Source organism: Trichomycterus rosablanca, chromosome 9 (assembly GCF_030014385.1).
Source record: "Trichomycterus rosablanca isolate fTriRos1 chromosome 9, fTriRos1.hap1, whole genome shotgun sequence".
Lineage (NCBI taxonomy): Eukaryota > Metazoa > Chordata > Actinopteri > Siluriformes > Trichomycteridae > Trichomycterus > Trichomycterus rosablanca.
In genome coordinates, this window is record NC_085996.1 from 34,560,741 (window position 1) to 34,574,857 (window position 14,117).

Consider the following 14,117-nt stretch of genomic DNA (forward strand, 5'->3'; position numbering starts at 1 on the left):
CCAAGTGTATGTAAACTTCTGCTTTCAATGGTCAATTTTAAATTATATATTTACATTTAATTGAAATTATATATTTGTTATATACAACATTAAAAACATTAAAAACTTACAGCCCAAGCAGCCCAAACCTCCACAAACCTCTTACAGCTTACTAAGCTTAGCACTGCCCCCAACCTTGGGTTCTAACAATAAGCATCTGAAACCAACTAATCAGCAAACCACACAAACTAATACAGCAAGAGGCCTAACTTAAGACTAGCTTTAGTTTCTTACAAAGTTAAATTATAGCACAAGTCAAAGTTACAGGGAGAGATTCTAACACAGGTTAAAACAAAAAGTATACTTAAACAAGAAGCCTACCTTAACCAAGAGTAGAAGTGTACACAATGGAAGACATTTAGTTTTCAAACTAGATGTCCTTAAATTTCTTCAACTGATCACTGGCACTTCTGCAGTTACTTTAATCCTTAGAAAACTATTATTGATTATACCTCATTAATTATGTTTTGTTTAGGAAATATGTACTGCAGCTAGTGTGTTCTTATCAATCATGATTGTAAATTCTGTAAAACAACAAAAAGACTGAATTTAGGAAGCCCCACATTTTGTAACACTTTCCTTTTACTTGATTTGAAATGTTCTGATTAGTCAGTCAGCAACATTATGCCAACCTAGGCCTAAGTACATTTAAAATTTTAGAAGAAAAGTCTATTTTTTACTTTCTGCTATGAGTTAGCATCAGAAGTAAAAATAACACCTCGTTTTGTTAATTGCTTTTTAATTAATTATGATTGCTCTTGTAATTTCCTTCTTACTCTAATAACTGTCGTTATGATCAATTAATCTGCCGATTACGGCTATAATTCATCTTAAAAACATGAACTGTTGTAAAAACTTGTTAAAAGATAAAATGTCTTATTATAATGTTGCGTATTGCTTTAATAAAATAATAATAATAGTTAGGCATGTTAATCTTTTTTATGTTAATCAAATTGATGAGATTTTCTTCTATGGTTGGAAATGTCATGTTGCTACTCCTGATGTAAGGTGTCAAAACCATCCTCATGCACTTGCATAAATTACATTTACATTTTCTGCATTTAGCAGACGCCTTTATCCAAAGCGACTTACAGTACTGTGACAGTATACAGTCCTAGCAATTAAAGGGCCTTGCTCTAGGACCCAACAGCAGCAACCTGGCAGTGGTGGGTCTTGGACCAGCGACCTTCTGATTACTAGTCCAGTACCTTAACTGCTAGGCTACTACTAAATTACAAGAGAGAAAGTTTAAATGTGGTCTTTAGAACACTGCAAATGTACCAACATTTATATAGTTTCCTACTGCTGATATCTAAAAGCTGTAATAGAAATTGTTACACTAAATCAGATGGATCCATGTCCTTTTGGCCTTGTTAATAGTCTTGATTTGAAGGTATTTGGGACAGTTTAGGAGTTAAAATATTAGACATGTTCTTTAACATCAAAGGTTAAAATTATTACCTGTTTACAGAACCTACAATAAGCTTATTTTGCGGTTCATCCATAAATGATTTGTCCTACAGTATGATAAACTATCAACACGGCGGCTCGGTGGGTACCACTGTTGCCTCACAGCAAAAAGGTCCTGGGTTTAACCCCCAGACGGGCGGTCCGGGTCCTTTCTGAATTTGAATGTTCTCCCCGAGTCTGTGTGGGTTTCCTCCAGGAGCTCCGGTTTCCTCCCACAGTCCAAAAACATGCAGTCAGGTTAATTGGAGACACTGAATTGCCCTATAGATGAATGGGTGTGTGTGTTTGTGTGTGTGTGTGTATGTGTGTCTGCCCTGCGATGGACTGGTGGGTGCCCCCAGCGACCCTAATTGGATAAGCGGTTAAGAAAGTGAGTGAGTGAGTATGATATAGAATTGGTTCGTGACAGTTCAGACTTTGATTGCTTTGTAATTCCTTGGCATACTAAATCTTGGACAAACCTTTTCCCCATCCATGGTATCTACGCCACCAAGAACAATATAATACATATATGTTTTAGAACATGGCTTTAAAAAAGTAATAAAACTAAGGGAAAATAATTGTAGATGATTATTAAATTGCATATTTGTAAAAGTATCTCCTCAAAGCAAGATTAATAAGAGAATCGGAGCACTGTTCACTAAAATTATTTCAAATGTACAATTAATTCTAACCTTGTTTAAATAAAGTTGAAACTGACCTTGTACACTGAGCTGTTTAGAGAAAGACAAGCCTTATGGTGAAGATACAGAGATACCATTGATTGAATTCTGATCTTGTCCTTCACCCTGTACAGCAGTGATAATGTGCTTCCTCAGGTTAGAGCACTGAGAACACCTGCCATGACATTCTCTTTATAATATTAATAACATGTAAAATGTCTTTTTTTTGTAATATAATTGCTTTGGAATACTTCATTAGTTGCTCTGTTCATGCATGTACAACAACAAAACCTAGTTTTATGAGCATGGTGATCATTTCATGTGCACAGTTTAAATGAGATATTTTAGATATAGCCACAAGCTGCATAGACTGAGGATGAGAATAAAACCAGACACTGGGTTGTACAGACACTTGGGCTAAGGATGAGGAATTTGCTAAATGTTATGCTGATACAGTTCTATGTATGATAACAATAAGAGCACGTAGCATAGCGTGTCTCCCAGCAGAGGTGTGTGGGAATCAAAGCAGATTTGGAGAAATATTCCACGGACGGAATTACTGTCCTAACGTGCCGCTCCGATTGCCATTACTCATGCCTGACAGGGCCAGCCTCTGATCTTATTGTGCAGGGCTGTTTTAACAAAATAAGCCTCTGCTACTGCTGTCACCACCACTGCGATGGAAGTGACTGGGACTGACTGGAATCATTTGACAGTCTCATTAAAGGAGTCCTGTAGCCAGCACATACATTACTGCTGCAATAAAATACAATGCCATGGACTAAATGCAATTATCACTACTGAAACAGCTTAGGTATAGAAAATATAAGAAAGACCTTCTATAACTTTGTTTTTGTAATGAGGTCTGGGGAAATCCAGACCTCATTACAATTTTTTATCGGACAAAAATTACATTTCAGACGCAAATCATCTCACAGACGTGACTGTTAACCTTCGCTTAGTCACATTCTATAATAAATAGAAAAATGTTTGCTAGCAAGTTTGTTAGTTTAGCTAAAGTACAATGTTAATAAAAGTAGGAGCTGAAACTATTATAGTATGTTATTAAAAGCAGAAATCAAGTCTGCTAACAAGCTAGTTCATTTTAGGCTTATTAAAATGAGCCAGTATTGCTAACCATCTACTTAATGTTAAGCTAACTATTATATTATGTTATTAAAAGCAGGAATCAAGTATGCTTACAATAGTTAATGTTAGGCTAACTATGATCTTATTAAAAGCAGGAGCCAACTATGATAACAAGCTAGTTAATTTTAGACTCATTAATGTATTAATAAAAGCAGGAGCCAGCATTGCTAACTGTCTACTTAATGTTATTAAAAGTAGGAGCTGGAATGATCAAAGTAGTTAATATTAGGCTAACTATTACATGTTATTAAAAGCAAGAGCCAAATTTGCTATCAAGCTAGTTAATGTTAAGCTAACTATTGTATTATTAAAAGCAGGAGCCAGCATTGCTAACCATCTACTTAATGTTAGGCTAACTATTATATTATGTTATTAAAAGCAGGAGCCAGCATTGCTAACCATCTACTTAATGTTAGGCTAACTATTATATTATGTTATTAAAAGCAGGAGCCAGCATTGCTAACCATCTACTTAATGTTAGGCTAACTATTATATTATGTTATTAAAAGCAGGAGCGAAGTTTGCTATCAAGCTAGTTAATGTTAGGCTAACTATGATCTTACTAGGGGCAGGAGCCATGTTTGCTATCACGTTAGTTACTGTTATGTTGCTATAATGTTAGGCTAACTTTTATACTATTATATTGTTAATAAACTCAGGTGCCAAGCTAGACAAGCTAGGCTATTATATTTTCTTATTAAAACGAGTAGCCAAACATGTTTAAGGCTTTATTGTTTATAATCTAATGGCTATTGTCTAATAGCGGGAGACCTACCTGATGGAGCTTAATTTGAGAAACCAAACCAGGTCCCTAGGACTCATGTTGCTAAGTAGCATCCTGTCTACCAGCTAACTAAACTGAACACTATACATTGTTGTTTACCTGCCTCGTATTTATTTCCCAATTGAATAACCCAAAATTACAGACACAATTTAAATACAGCTATAAAAAGTGCCAGTCCTTCTGCTGCAAGTTTTTGGGAGGTGTGAGGAACTCAAAGTACCCAAAAGTCAAACTGTGGCAATTTGCTTCCCAGTGCATTAGTGTTAATAGTAAAACAATAAAAGAATTGCATCCATCCTACTCAGAGACCACAGCTAATTAGGCTCTTCTGGACTCCTGGCCACGTACCATTACCTAAAACTAAATAGTGGATACACTTTTAAACCCTTGTCATTTTTGGTTTAAATGAGCTTTACCTTTAGGATAATAGGCTCTCTTTGCCCCATCATGATGAAGTCTGGCTCTGCGCTCCTCTGCTCCACTGCTCTGCCTGGGGCTGTGCTCCCCATGCAATCGCTGATGATCCCTCCGTGCAAGTGCCTGCTCCGACACCATTCTATCACGCATTACCTTGGCCCGTTCTGACTCTAGTGCAATTGCCTTCTCCAGTAGTGACAGGTTGCCCTTGGTGATGTCAAACACGTCATCTGAGCGCTCTGATGCTACCGATGTGGTGTCCTCATCCCCTTCCTGGGCGCAGCTAGATGGGTAGCCCCTGGACTCTGGGCTTAGTTGCTCGTCAAGCTTCATCAGGTTTACCATGTCAGAGTAGCTCCTTTCCAGGGGTCTCTGTGGGTCCATCGGGAACTGTTGGCAACTGTTGTAGTGTGCAAGGTGATGCATCTGGATATGGTGGTGCTGCTGCTCCATGTGGTGCTGCATCATCTGGTGCTCAGGTGGCTGCGTCTCATTGAGCTTGCGGGCAAGATCGAAACACTGGTTCCTCAGACACTCCAGACTGCTCAGACACACCCCCTCCTCATTCTCGTCAGCCTGGCAATTATGGGGCTCTTGGCCGGAAGCGAGCTCGGGGTAGCCTTCATCTGGCAACACAGCACCATGGCCTTGTGCCAGCAACTTCAGAGAGTCCACTGTCTCCCGTACCACATCACTGTCAAGGTCAACACTTAACTTGCCTTTATGGTCCTCATTGTCAGTGCCTTCATCTTCATCCTCATCCTCATCTTCACCTGCACTGTTGGACGAGCTGCTGTTCATCTCTGACTCGGTCATAGCCTGATATGCAGCATCCTCTGCTATTTTGCCCAGGTTTAACAGGGACTTTGCTACAAGCTCGTCATAGTTTTCGTAGTCTTCATTATTCATGTTGGTATTGTTGTTGCCGTCTTTTTCAAACATCTGCGCCAGCTTTGATTGTCCACAATTGGAAAAGCTATTGTCTAGAAAAAGAGAGAATGAATACTTTACTATCCAATCAGGGCAGTGTTTAATACTTAGATTCTTTTTTATTTTCTTCCAATGTAGTCATGGTCAGCTCTCACTTGTAAGGTTTGTTTGTTTATTAGTTTATTTGTATTTATTTTTGTATGCATTTTCTCCCCCTTTTTCTCCCTTTTAGCGCGTCCAATTGCCCGATTGCGTCATGCTTCCTCTCCACCAATGCCGATCCCCGCTCTGATTGAGGAGAACGAAGCTAACCCATGCCCCTCCGACACGTGGGCAGCATGCCTCCAAGTGTCTCCAATTCACCCACTTGCATGTCTTTGGACTGTGGGAGGAAACCAGAGCACCCGGAGGAAACCCACGTTGCTGTGAGGCAACAGTGCCACCCACTTAGCCACCGTGCCACCCACATGTAAGGTGAACCTCTGCTAACAACCAACAGCTACCTATCTGGATTAGAAATGATGAACACCTGCTTTTATCAATACACATAAAATCAACAATGCACATGTAGTGTTAGAAAATGCTAACTGCCCTCTTCTGTATGCATGAGCTCACAGACGCCCAGGTTTAACCGGTGTCACTCTAATTGAAGGGGAAAGGGGAAAAGTCATTATGCATTAGCCATTATGTACTTTTGCATAGGATTCATGAAAAATTTATGACAAGATTTACTACAGTGGGATCAGACACACAATTTAAAATGACATGAAGTGCATGGGGAATGCTTGTCTTTATTTTTATAGATAACAGTAATCACAGATTTGCTAACTGTATATATCCAGCATTGATGATACTGGGTTGTATTCAGAGTCAAGCTGCACACATATAGCAGCCATAATATAATGCACATCTGTTTGCTGTGAAACTGTGAAATTAATTCTGTGAACTTTTGCACTGCACAAACAGCTATGAGTGTTATGCATGTGAGGGGAAAAAAGTTGATTTAAATTCTTGGATATGTTTTTCACTAGGTGCACTACAGCTCTTTGTTACAACCAGAAAAGATGAAGAAATGAAGAACAGTGAAAAAGTCATTACATTTACATTACATTTAACTGAGTATTAACACAGAAAAAGCTGTGTCAGCGATTTGGGCATCTTGTAACAAAACCCATTAGAGTGGGTTTTTCCTGCATTTTAACAGTAAATGTTTTCTCCATTTTATGAAATATTAATTTAGGGTGGTCTAAAAATGCCCATTGAGCAATTGATCTGGTGTAGCCAGGAGGAAAATTCTTCTAAAATGAACCTCAGGTTAAACATGACTTCATAGTCATACATTAAAAAGTGTGTATTTAAAATCAGATACATGCAAAAAAGAAAAATCGGCACGGTGGGTAAGTGGGTAGCACTGTTGCCTCACGGCAAGAAGGTCCTGGGTTCGATCCCCAGGTGGGGCGGTCCGAGTCCTTTCTGTGTGGAGTTTGCATCTCCCCGTGTCTGCGTGGGTTTCCTCCGGGTGCTCCGGATTCCTCCCACAGTCCAAAGACATGCAAGTGAGGTGAATTGGAGATACAAAATTGTCCAGGACTGTGTTTGATATAACCTTGTGAACTGATGAGCCTTGTGTAATAAGTAACTACCGTTCCTGTCATGAATGTAACCAAAAGTGTAAAACATGACGTTAAAAATCCTAATAAACAAACCCAGACTGGGTACGAAAACATGCCACACCACTCAGAGTACAGGTTAAAATAAAACTTAAGAATGTGTTCTTTGTGGTATATCTCTTCCAGCCACAAGCAGTGATAATAAATATCTAAAAAGCTATTTTAATATTTTGATGAATTTTTTCGAAGCACTAATAGTGTGTAAATAAATCCTTTTGACAAAATTTTATTATCGGGTTGCGCAGCTGATCGTTGATTTGCATTTTCACTTTCTTTCTCTCAAGCGCACCTTTGATGTTTCCTTTTTTAAAAACACCCGATAACTCATTAGCCTACATAAATGAAACTGTAGGTTTTTTTGTTGTTGGAGAATATGTGTAAATCATGGCAGAATATATTTTATTTACTATCACCATAATTAAATTAAGACAGTGACATAAATTTACTTTATCTGCCTGTTTGGGTTTAAAATGCAAGTGCTTGTTTTTTATAGGGCTGGCTCGATACCACTTTTTTATGTCCGATACGTGTACCGATGCTGCAAATTGATACCAATCAGATACCGTCATTTCTCCTCTCAAACAACTAAGCAGTAATAATACATGTCTCAATGCACCATGGTTAAACTAGCAATAAATAACAATGCTCAGACTGTGAAACAAATATTCTAAAGGAATAAATACAGAACCTACAACATCACACTTATGCTGCTTTTATTTTAACTTTTACACACATAACATTTATTATTATTTAATTATAAATTAATTAATCGTTGAGGATGTGAGAGGTCTCCAAGCTGAGACAAGACAGAATTTTTTTATCTCAGGTGAGCGATTTATCATTTATAAAGTGATTTTTATTGTGTTTAAACAGTATGTTTAAATGTGGCAGAAGTAGATGATTTTTATTGTGTTTAAACAGTGTTTTTAGATGTGGCAGTAGTAGATGATTTTTATTGTGTTTAAACAGTGTTTTTAGATGTGGCAGTAGTAGATGATTTTTTAAAATGCTAAAAGTTTAAGTAGATCAGTGTGTTTTAATTTCTGAATGGCTGTTGCAGATGAGTTGTAGATCAGTGGCACATGTTAATGATGTCATCAAGATGCACCTTGTTACGGCAGTTGTCGAGTTATTTGCTTTACAGAGAAACAATGGCCTTATTTACTTTAAGTGTTATTTACATTAAGCAACAGTATCAGATTGGATTACAAGTTTTTTTCCTTCCGATATCCGATCCAGTGATTTGGGTCAATATCGTACCGATACCGATACAGAGTATCGGATTGGTGCCAGCCCTAGTTTTTAAAACTAAGGAACGATCTGGAATCTGAATGTGAGTTATTTGTTCCACATATCTATAAATTTGTCATTTTCATCAGCATCTTTTAATGGCCCATAGTAAGAAGAATGTTATATTTTGTGTATCTTCTTCAGTGACATGTCCGCAACACAAGCAGCACCAGAAATCTCTCATTTCTTCCGTAAGATTTTTCTTCTTGCTCATTTTTGGAACAAGCAAAGATGAGACTACAGAAATAAGCAAAAGATAAGATGCTCTGCTTCTAGAGCCAGAAATAACCTCAGGAGGAGCCTGTTTCCAAACAGGAGGGGTAACTAAGTGGATCTGACACCACCTGTAAAACAGCAGTGTACGTATGGACAAGCCCAAGTTAATAAGCTCTGGAAGACACTGTCAGAAACAATTGGGGAAGTCTGAGAATAAGGAAAAGGCTGAGATGCATACTAAGCATACAGTCACATCTGCTGCTCCTCAAGTTCACGAGGGGAGCGAGGGGATCTTCCCTGCTCTAAACTGCACTGTAGTCCGAATACTAAGTGCTGCTTAGCCACAGCGCACTGTGCAAAGAATTAACTGTAATCCAGTCAATTGTATGGCCTGAAACAAAAAATCATCTTAATTAGGAAATTAATTTGAAAGCCTGGTAATGATCTGAGACATGGATTTTCATTTCTTAAATAAAAAATCAATTAGTAGCTTGAACTGTATTAAAACTAAGTGAGGAAGCTGCTCAGGTGGCACAGCGGTAAAAACACACACTGGAACCAGAGCTGGGATCTCAAATACATTGTATCAAATCTCAGCTCTGCCTGCCGTCTAAGGCTGAGCGGCCACATGAACAACGATTGGCCTGTTGTTCAGATATGGGTGGGACTAAGCCAGATGGGGTCTCTCTCTCATGATTGGTGCAATTATGACCTCTGCTGGCTGACTGATGGCGCCTGCACAGAGATGAGATAAGAGTGCTCTCAGGGTGTGTCTCTGTACACAACGCTGAGCTGCACTGCACTCGTCAAAGTGTAGGTGATAAGATACATGCATACGGCATGCTGCCCACGTGATGGAGGGGGCGTGGGTTAGCTTCGTTCGATCCTCAATCAGAGCAGGGATCGGCATTGGTGGAAAGGAAGCATGACGCAATTGGACGCGCTAAAAGGGAGAAAATGCATAAATACATTTTTTGTTTTTTTTTAAATGCGACTTGATGCCTGATTTTATGAGTAGATTACATTTACACATACGGTGAGCCACAACACAATTTCCAGGCAAACTAGTGACTGATACACAGACTTAGGCTTTTACTCATGCCCAGTTAAGTCTGAAACCGAAGTGCAAGTGTAGTAATACTCTATGCTGGAGTCACAGTCCTGGAGACTCATTTCTAATTCGTAGAACACTTTATGCTGATTGGTAGCTAATAATTACACCCTTCATAACCTGGATCAGGGGAACTGGGAATTAGGAAACCACATACTGTGGCAGTGGGCCTCTAGGACTAGATATGGGAAACTCCGCCACTGATGAGACAAAATGGGTGTGTTCGAAAACCTAGTGAGCTGCCTTGCTGTAAATAGAGAGGATTCTAGTAAATCATCAACTTATAAGGCAGGTTTATTCAAACGCACTACTTAGACAGCAATTCCATCAGTTTTCACTTACTAAGCTAACACACTTAGCATCATGCCATTCAAACCAATGGGATGAGGTGGCACAAAGCACTAGCATGTCAACTAACATCTCCCTCCGTGTACCGAAAACGGTTAAATTCACTGACAAGCCCGAATTTGCAAATAAACGACACTTGTGCAAGTTTATACAAATTAAAAATCAATAATCATTTATTTATGTTTGAAAATAACTTTCTCACCGTCCGCCATGATTTGATTTTTCTGTGAGAAAAGTTGTGCCGCACTGAATGCTGGGATTTCCTTCACCGCTAAGGCAGCATCGGATACTCACTCGTTCTTGAGTCAAAATACCGTTGAAATTTTAAGATACCTTACTAGTGAGCATATTAAGGCATCTAGGATTTCTAACAGCCTCCTTCTCAGGAGTGCGAGTAGGATGACATAAAATGTTGTCTATGTAGAGAGAGAGCTAGGTTTTCGAACACACCCAATGTTTTTAGATTTAAATTTATATTGACGGGCGGCACGGTGGCTTAGTGGGTACCACTGTCGCCTCACAGCAAGAAGGTCCTGGGTTCGATCCCCAGGCTGAGTTTGCATGCTCTCCCCATGTCTGCGTGGGTTTCCTCCGGGAGCTCCGGTTTCCTCCCACAGTCCAAAAACATGCAGTCAGGTTAATTGGAGACACTGAATTGCCCTATGAGTGAATGGGTGTGTATCTGTGTGTGTGTATGTGTGTCTGCCCTGCGATGGACTGGCGTCTCATCCAGGGTGTTACTGTGTGCCTTGCGCCCATTGAAAAGCTGGGATAGGCTCCAGCACAACCTGCGACCCTGATTGGATAAGCGGATAAGAAAATGAATGAATGAATGCCATCCAAATTATTCAGATAAGTCAATCAACAACTCTTTTTCACCCACTGAGAGTTAATTAAACCAACTAATCTAGACATTTTTAAAGGATGCATGAATAACACAACACTCGGGCCCTTGAAATGTCTTTTAAACTAGTAGGATTACATAAACTGTACATACCTAAGTGGAAAAAGTTACACTCAGGTTGCCTACTTGCCGTGATGTAACCCGGTTTATATAAAAAAACCCACAAAAAGACAAATACCAAACATAAAAAGTGGGTCTAACTAAAGCCAAAGCTGACATTAAAATGTTGATGTGTAGGATGGATGGGAATGGGATAAAACACTGTGGTGAGACGTGGGATAAAACTGGTAAAGTGTTGGAACAGACAGGCACAGAAGAAAATCGTTGTGGGAGTGCATGGACATGAAACTTAAAATTGAAGTCTGCACAAACGTTGAGTCATACAATAAATGCTAAGCTAACCAATGAGTAAACGGCAAGATTATACAGTTGCAGTTCTACAAGAAAATAATAGGGCTGTTGATTTTCTTATCAGCGTTTTAGTTCATGTTTATCATTTGGTTGCAGTTTGCCTCTGAGGTTGCCAATTTTCTTCCAATTTGTTGTTAGTGTGGTAACAGCTGAGGGAATCATGCTTGGGTGTAAAAAAAAAGGGGGGATCCAGTTTAGTCTTTTAAACAAACGTGTCTTGACTCACCACTTTGTGCCAACATTTGTGAATGAATTTTTAATCAGTTCAAAAAGAACTTCTCTTAAATCAAGATTGTAAATAATTTGTGCATTTTACCACATACTACACATGACATTGTGAAAAGATTCAGAGAATCTGGCAAAACATTAGTCAGTGTAGTTCAAGAATGGACACCAGTGTTGAATATCTGTCATGGTAAAGGGGTGCATCAGTGCCAACAGTGTAAGGGTACCACTTACATGCAGGTGTACACTGATCAGCCATAACATTAACTCATGTTTTTCAGCCCTTTATTGTTGGATATTCTTTTTAAAATCACAAAGCTGGTCCAACTTTATAACAAGTCCTTGTTGCTTTTGCAGTTTAGTTAGCGCAGCTTCAGGTGTGACGCTCTGCATCGTTCATGTTCTTGTATTTCTCTGTTTAGTACTGTAACAGCGAAAGCCTAAATTGTGATCCTTAAACAGCTTTTATACATCTGACTTCAGTAAATAAATACTTCAGAAGTTTATGTCTTGGTAAAAACTCAACCGTTTATCACACTCAGTTCTGTTCGTCGAAACATTATGGTGAAGCTGGATACACTCGCACACACGTAAATCGAAACGGAAATTTAAAGACATAGTGGTCCCGTCAAAAACAATCCTGTTGTATTGCATGCGTGATGTGAATTTATTTAGGTCTGATTTTTTAATTGCCACGGACCTCGTGCGGGCCGGTTGGGGATGTCTCAAGGCCATACAATGCCCAGGACTGGCCTTAGGTATAGCAAATCATGTCTGTATGTAGGCACCCGACCAGCCAATAGCAAATCATTATTTACGTCATAAATTACTTAAATATTTTAATTTAAATTTTTTAGTTTCAGAATAGCATTTATTTTTGATGAGATCTAATGATTAATTTAGTCACAAGCAAACCTCCACTCTGAATATGACTCTTCATAAATACCTTCATTATTCATTTATCACATGTATAATAAAGACAGTCATGACAGAAAATAAGTTTTTCTTTAAATCTATGAGATCCACACTAGTAGAAAGTAGTTCTTACCTTGATGATGAGTCAGATTTTCATATTCTTCCTCTTCATCGTGTTCGTCTTCATCTTCGTCTTCTTGATCACCATCTCCCTCTTGTTCATCTTCATCCTGTTCCACCATGTCCTCTTCTTCCTCCACATCTTCGTCCATCTGTTCCGCTTCCTCTGCTGCCTCTCTTTCTGCCTTTCTTTCCTCCTCTTCCTCATCCTCTTCTTCCTCCACACCCACCTCCTCGTTGTCCTCAGAGCATTCTTCTTCATCGTCATCTCCTTCATCACCTTCTTCCTCTACATCCTCCTCCAAGTCATCCTGTTCTCTCACCTCCCCCTCAACCAAAGCGTTTGGCTCATAGGGCTGGTACATGACTGGGTCTCCATCAGCCATGGCTAAATACGGCCGCCGTTTAGTATCTGGCTCCTGTGGAGGTTTCTCCTGCCCTTTTCTTTTCTTGGCCAATGGGCATCCATAAACACTGTACAAAGAATGATAAGATGTATGTATAATTCTGTCATATAAACAACACAGAAGCAGTATTGTATACACTGATCATCCATAACATTAAAAACCACCTCCTTGTTTCTACACTCACTGTCCATTTTATTAGCTCCACTTAGCATATAGAAGCACTTTGTAGTTCTACAATTACTGACTGTAGTCAATCTGTTTCTCTGCATGCTTTTAAAACCTGCTTTTACTCTTTTCCGCAATGGTCAGGACCCCCACAGGACCACCACAGAGCAGATATTATTTAGGTGATGGATCATTCTCAGCACTGCAGTGACACTGACATGGTGGTGGTGTGTTAGTGTGTGTTGTGCAGGTATGAGTGGATCAGACACAGCAGCGCTGCTGGACTTTTTAAATACCGTGTCCACTCACTGTCCACTCTATTAGACACTCCTACCTAGTTGGTCCACCTTGTAGATGTAAAGTCAGAGACGATCGCTCATCTATTGCTGCTGTTTGAGCTGGTCATCTTCTAGACCTTCATCAGTGGTCACAGGACACTGGACAGCTGGATATATTTTTGGTTGGTGGACCATTCTCAGTCCAGCAGTGACAGTGAGGTATTTGAAAACTCCATCAGCGCTGTTGTGTCTGATCCACTCATACCAGCACAACACACACTAACACATCACCACCATGTCAGTGTCACTGCAGTGCTGAGAATGATCCACCACCCAAATAATACCTGCTCTCTGGTGGTCCTGGAAGAGTCCTGACCATTGAAGAATAGCATGAAAGGGGGCTAACAAAGTATGCAGAGTAACAGATGTACTACAGTCAGTAATTGTAGAACTACAAAGTGTTTCTATATGGTAAGTGGACAATGGACAATGTGTGTAGAAACAAGGAGGTGGTTTTAATGTTATGGCTGATCGGTATATATATAATATAAGTCGACCCCAATCTTTTCCTAAATCAGCATGTCTACATGTGTGGCATTCCATTCC

General features: G+C 39.4%; 1 protein-coding gene across 1 annotated transcript in view; it reads right to left on the bottom strand.

The window, feature by feature from the left end:
* Positions 1–14,117, bottom strand: part of myt1la (myelin transcription factor 1-like, a) — a 118,744-nt gene that overhangs the window by 43,189 nt on the left and 61,438 nt on the right. The window contains exons 6-7 of the mRNA XM_063002308.1: positions 12,675–13,135; positions 4,521–5,504 (exon numbers count right to left, since the gene is read on the bottom strand). Coding sequence (XP_062858378.1) covers positions 4,521–5,504; positions 12,675–13,135 — 1,445 coding nt within the window. The remainder of the gene's footprint in view (positions 1–4,520; positions 5,505–12,674; positions 13,136–14,117) is intronic.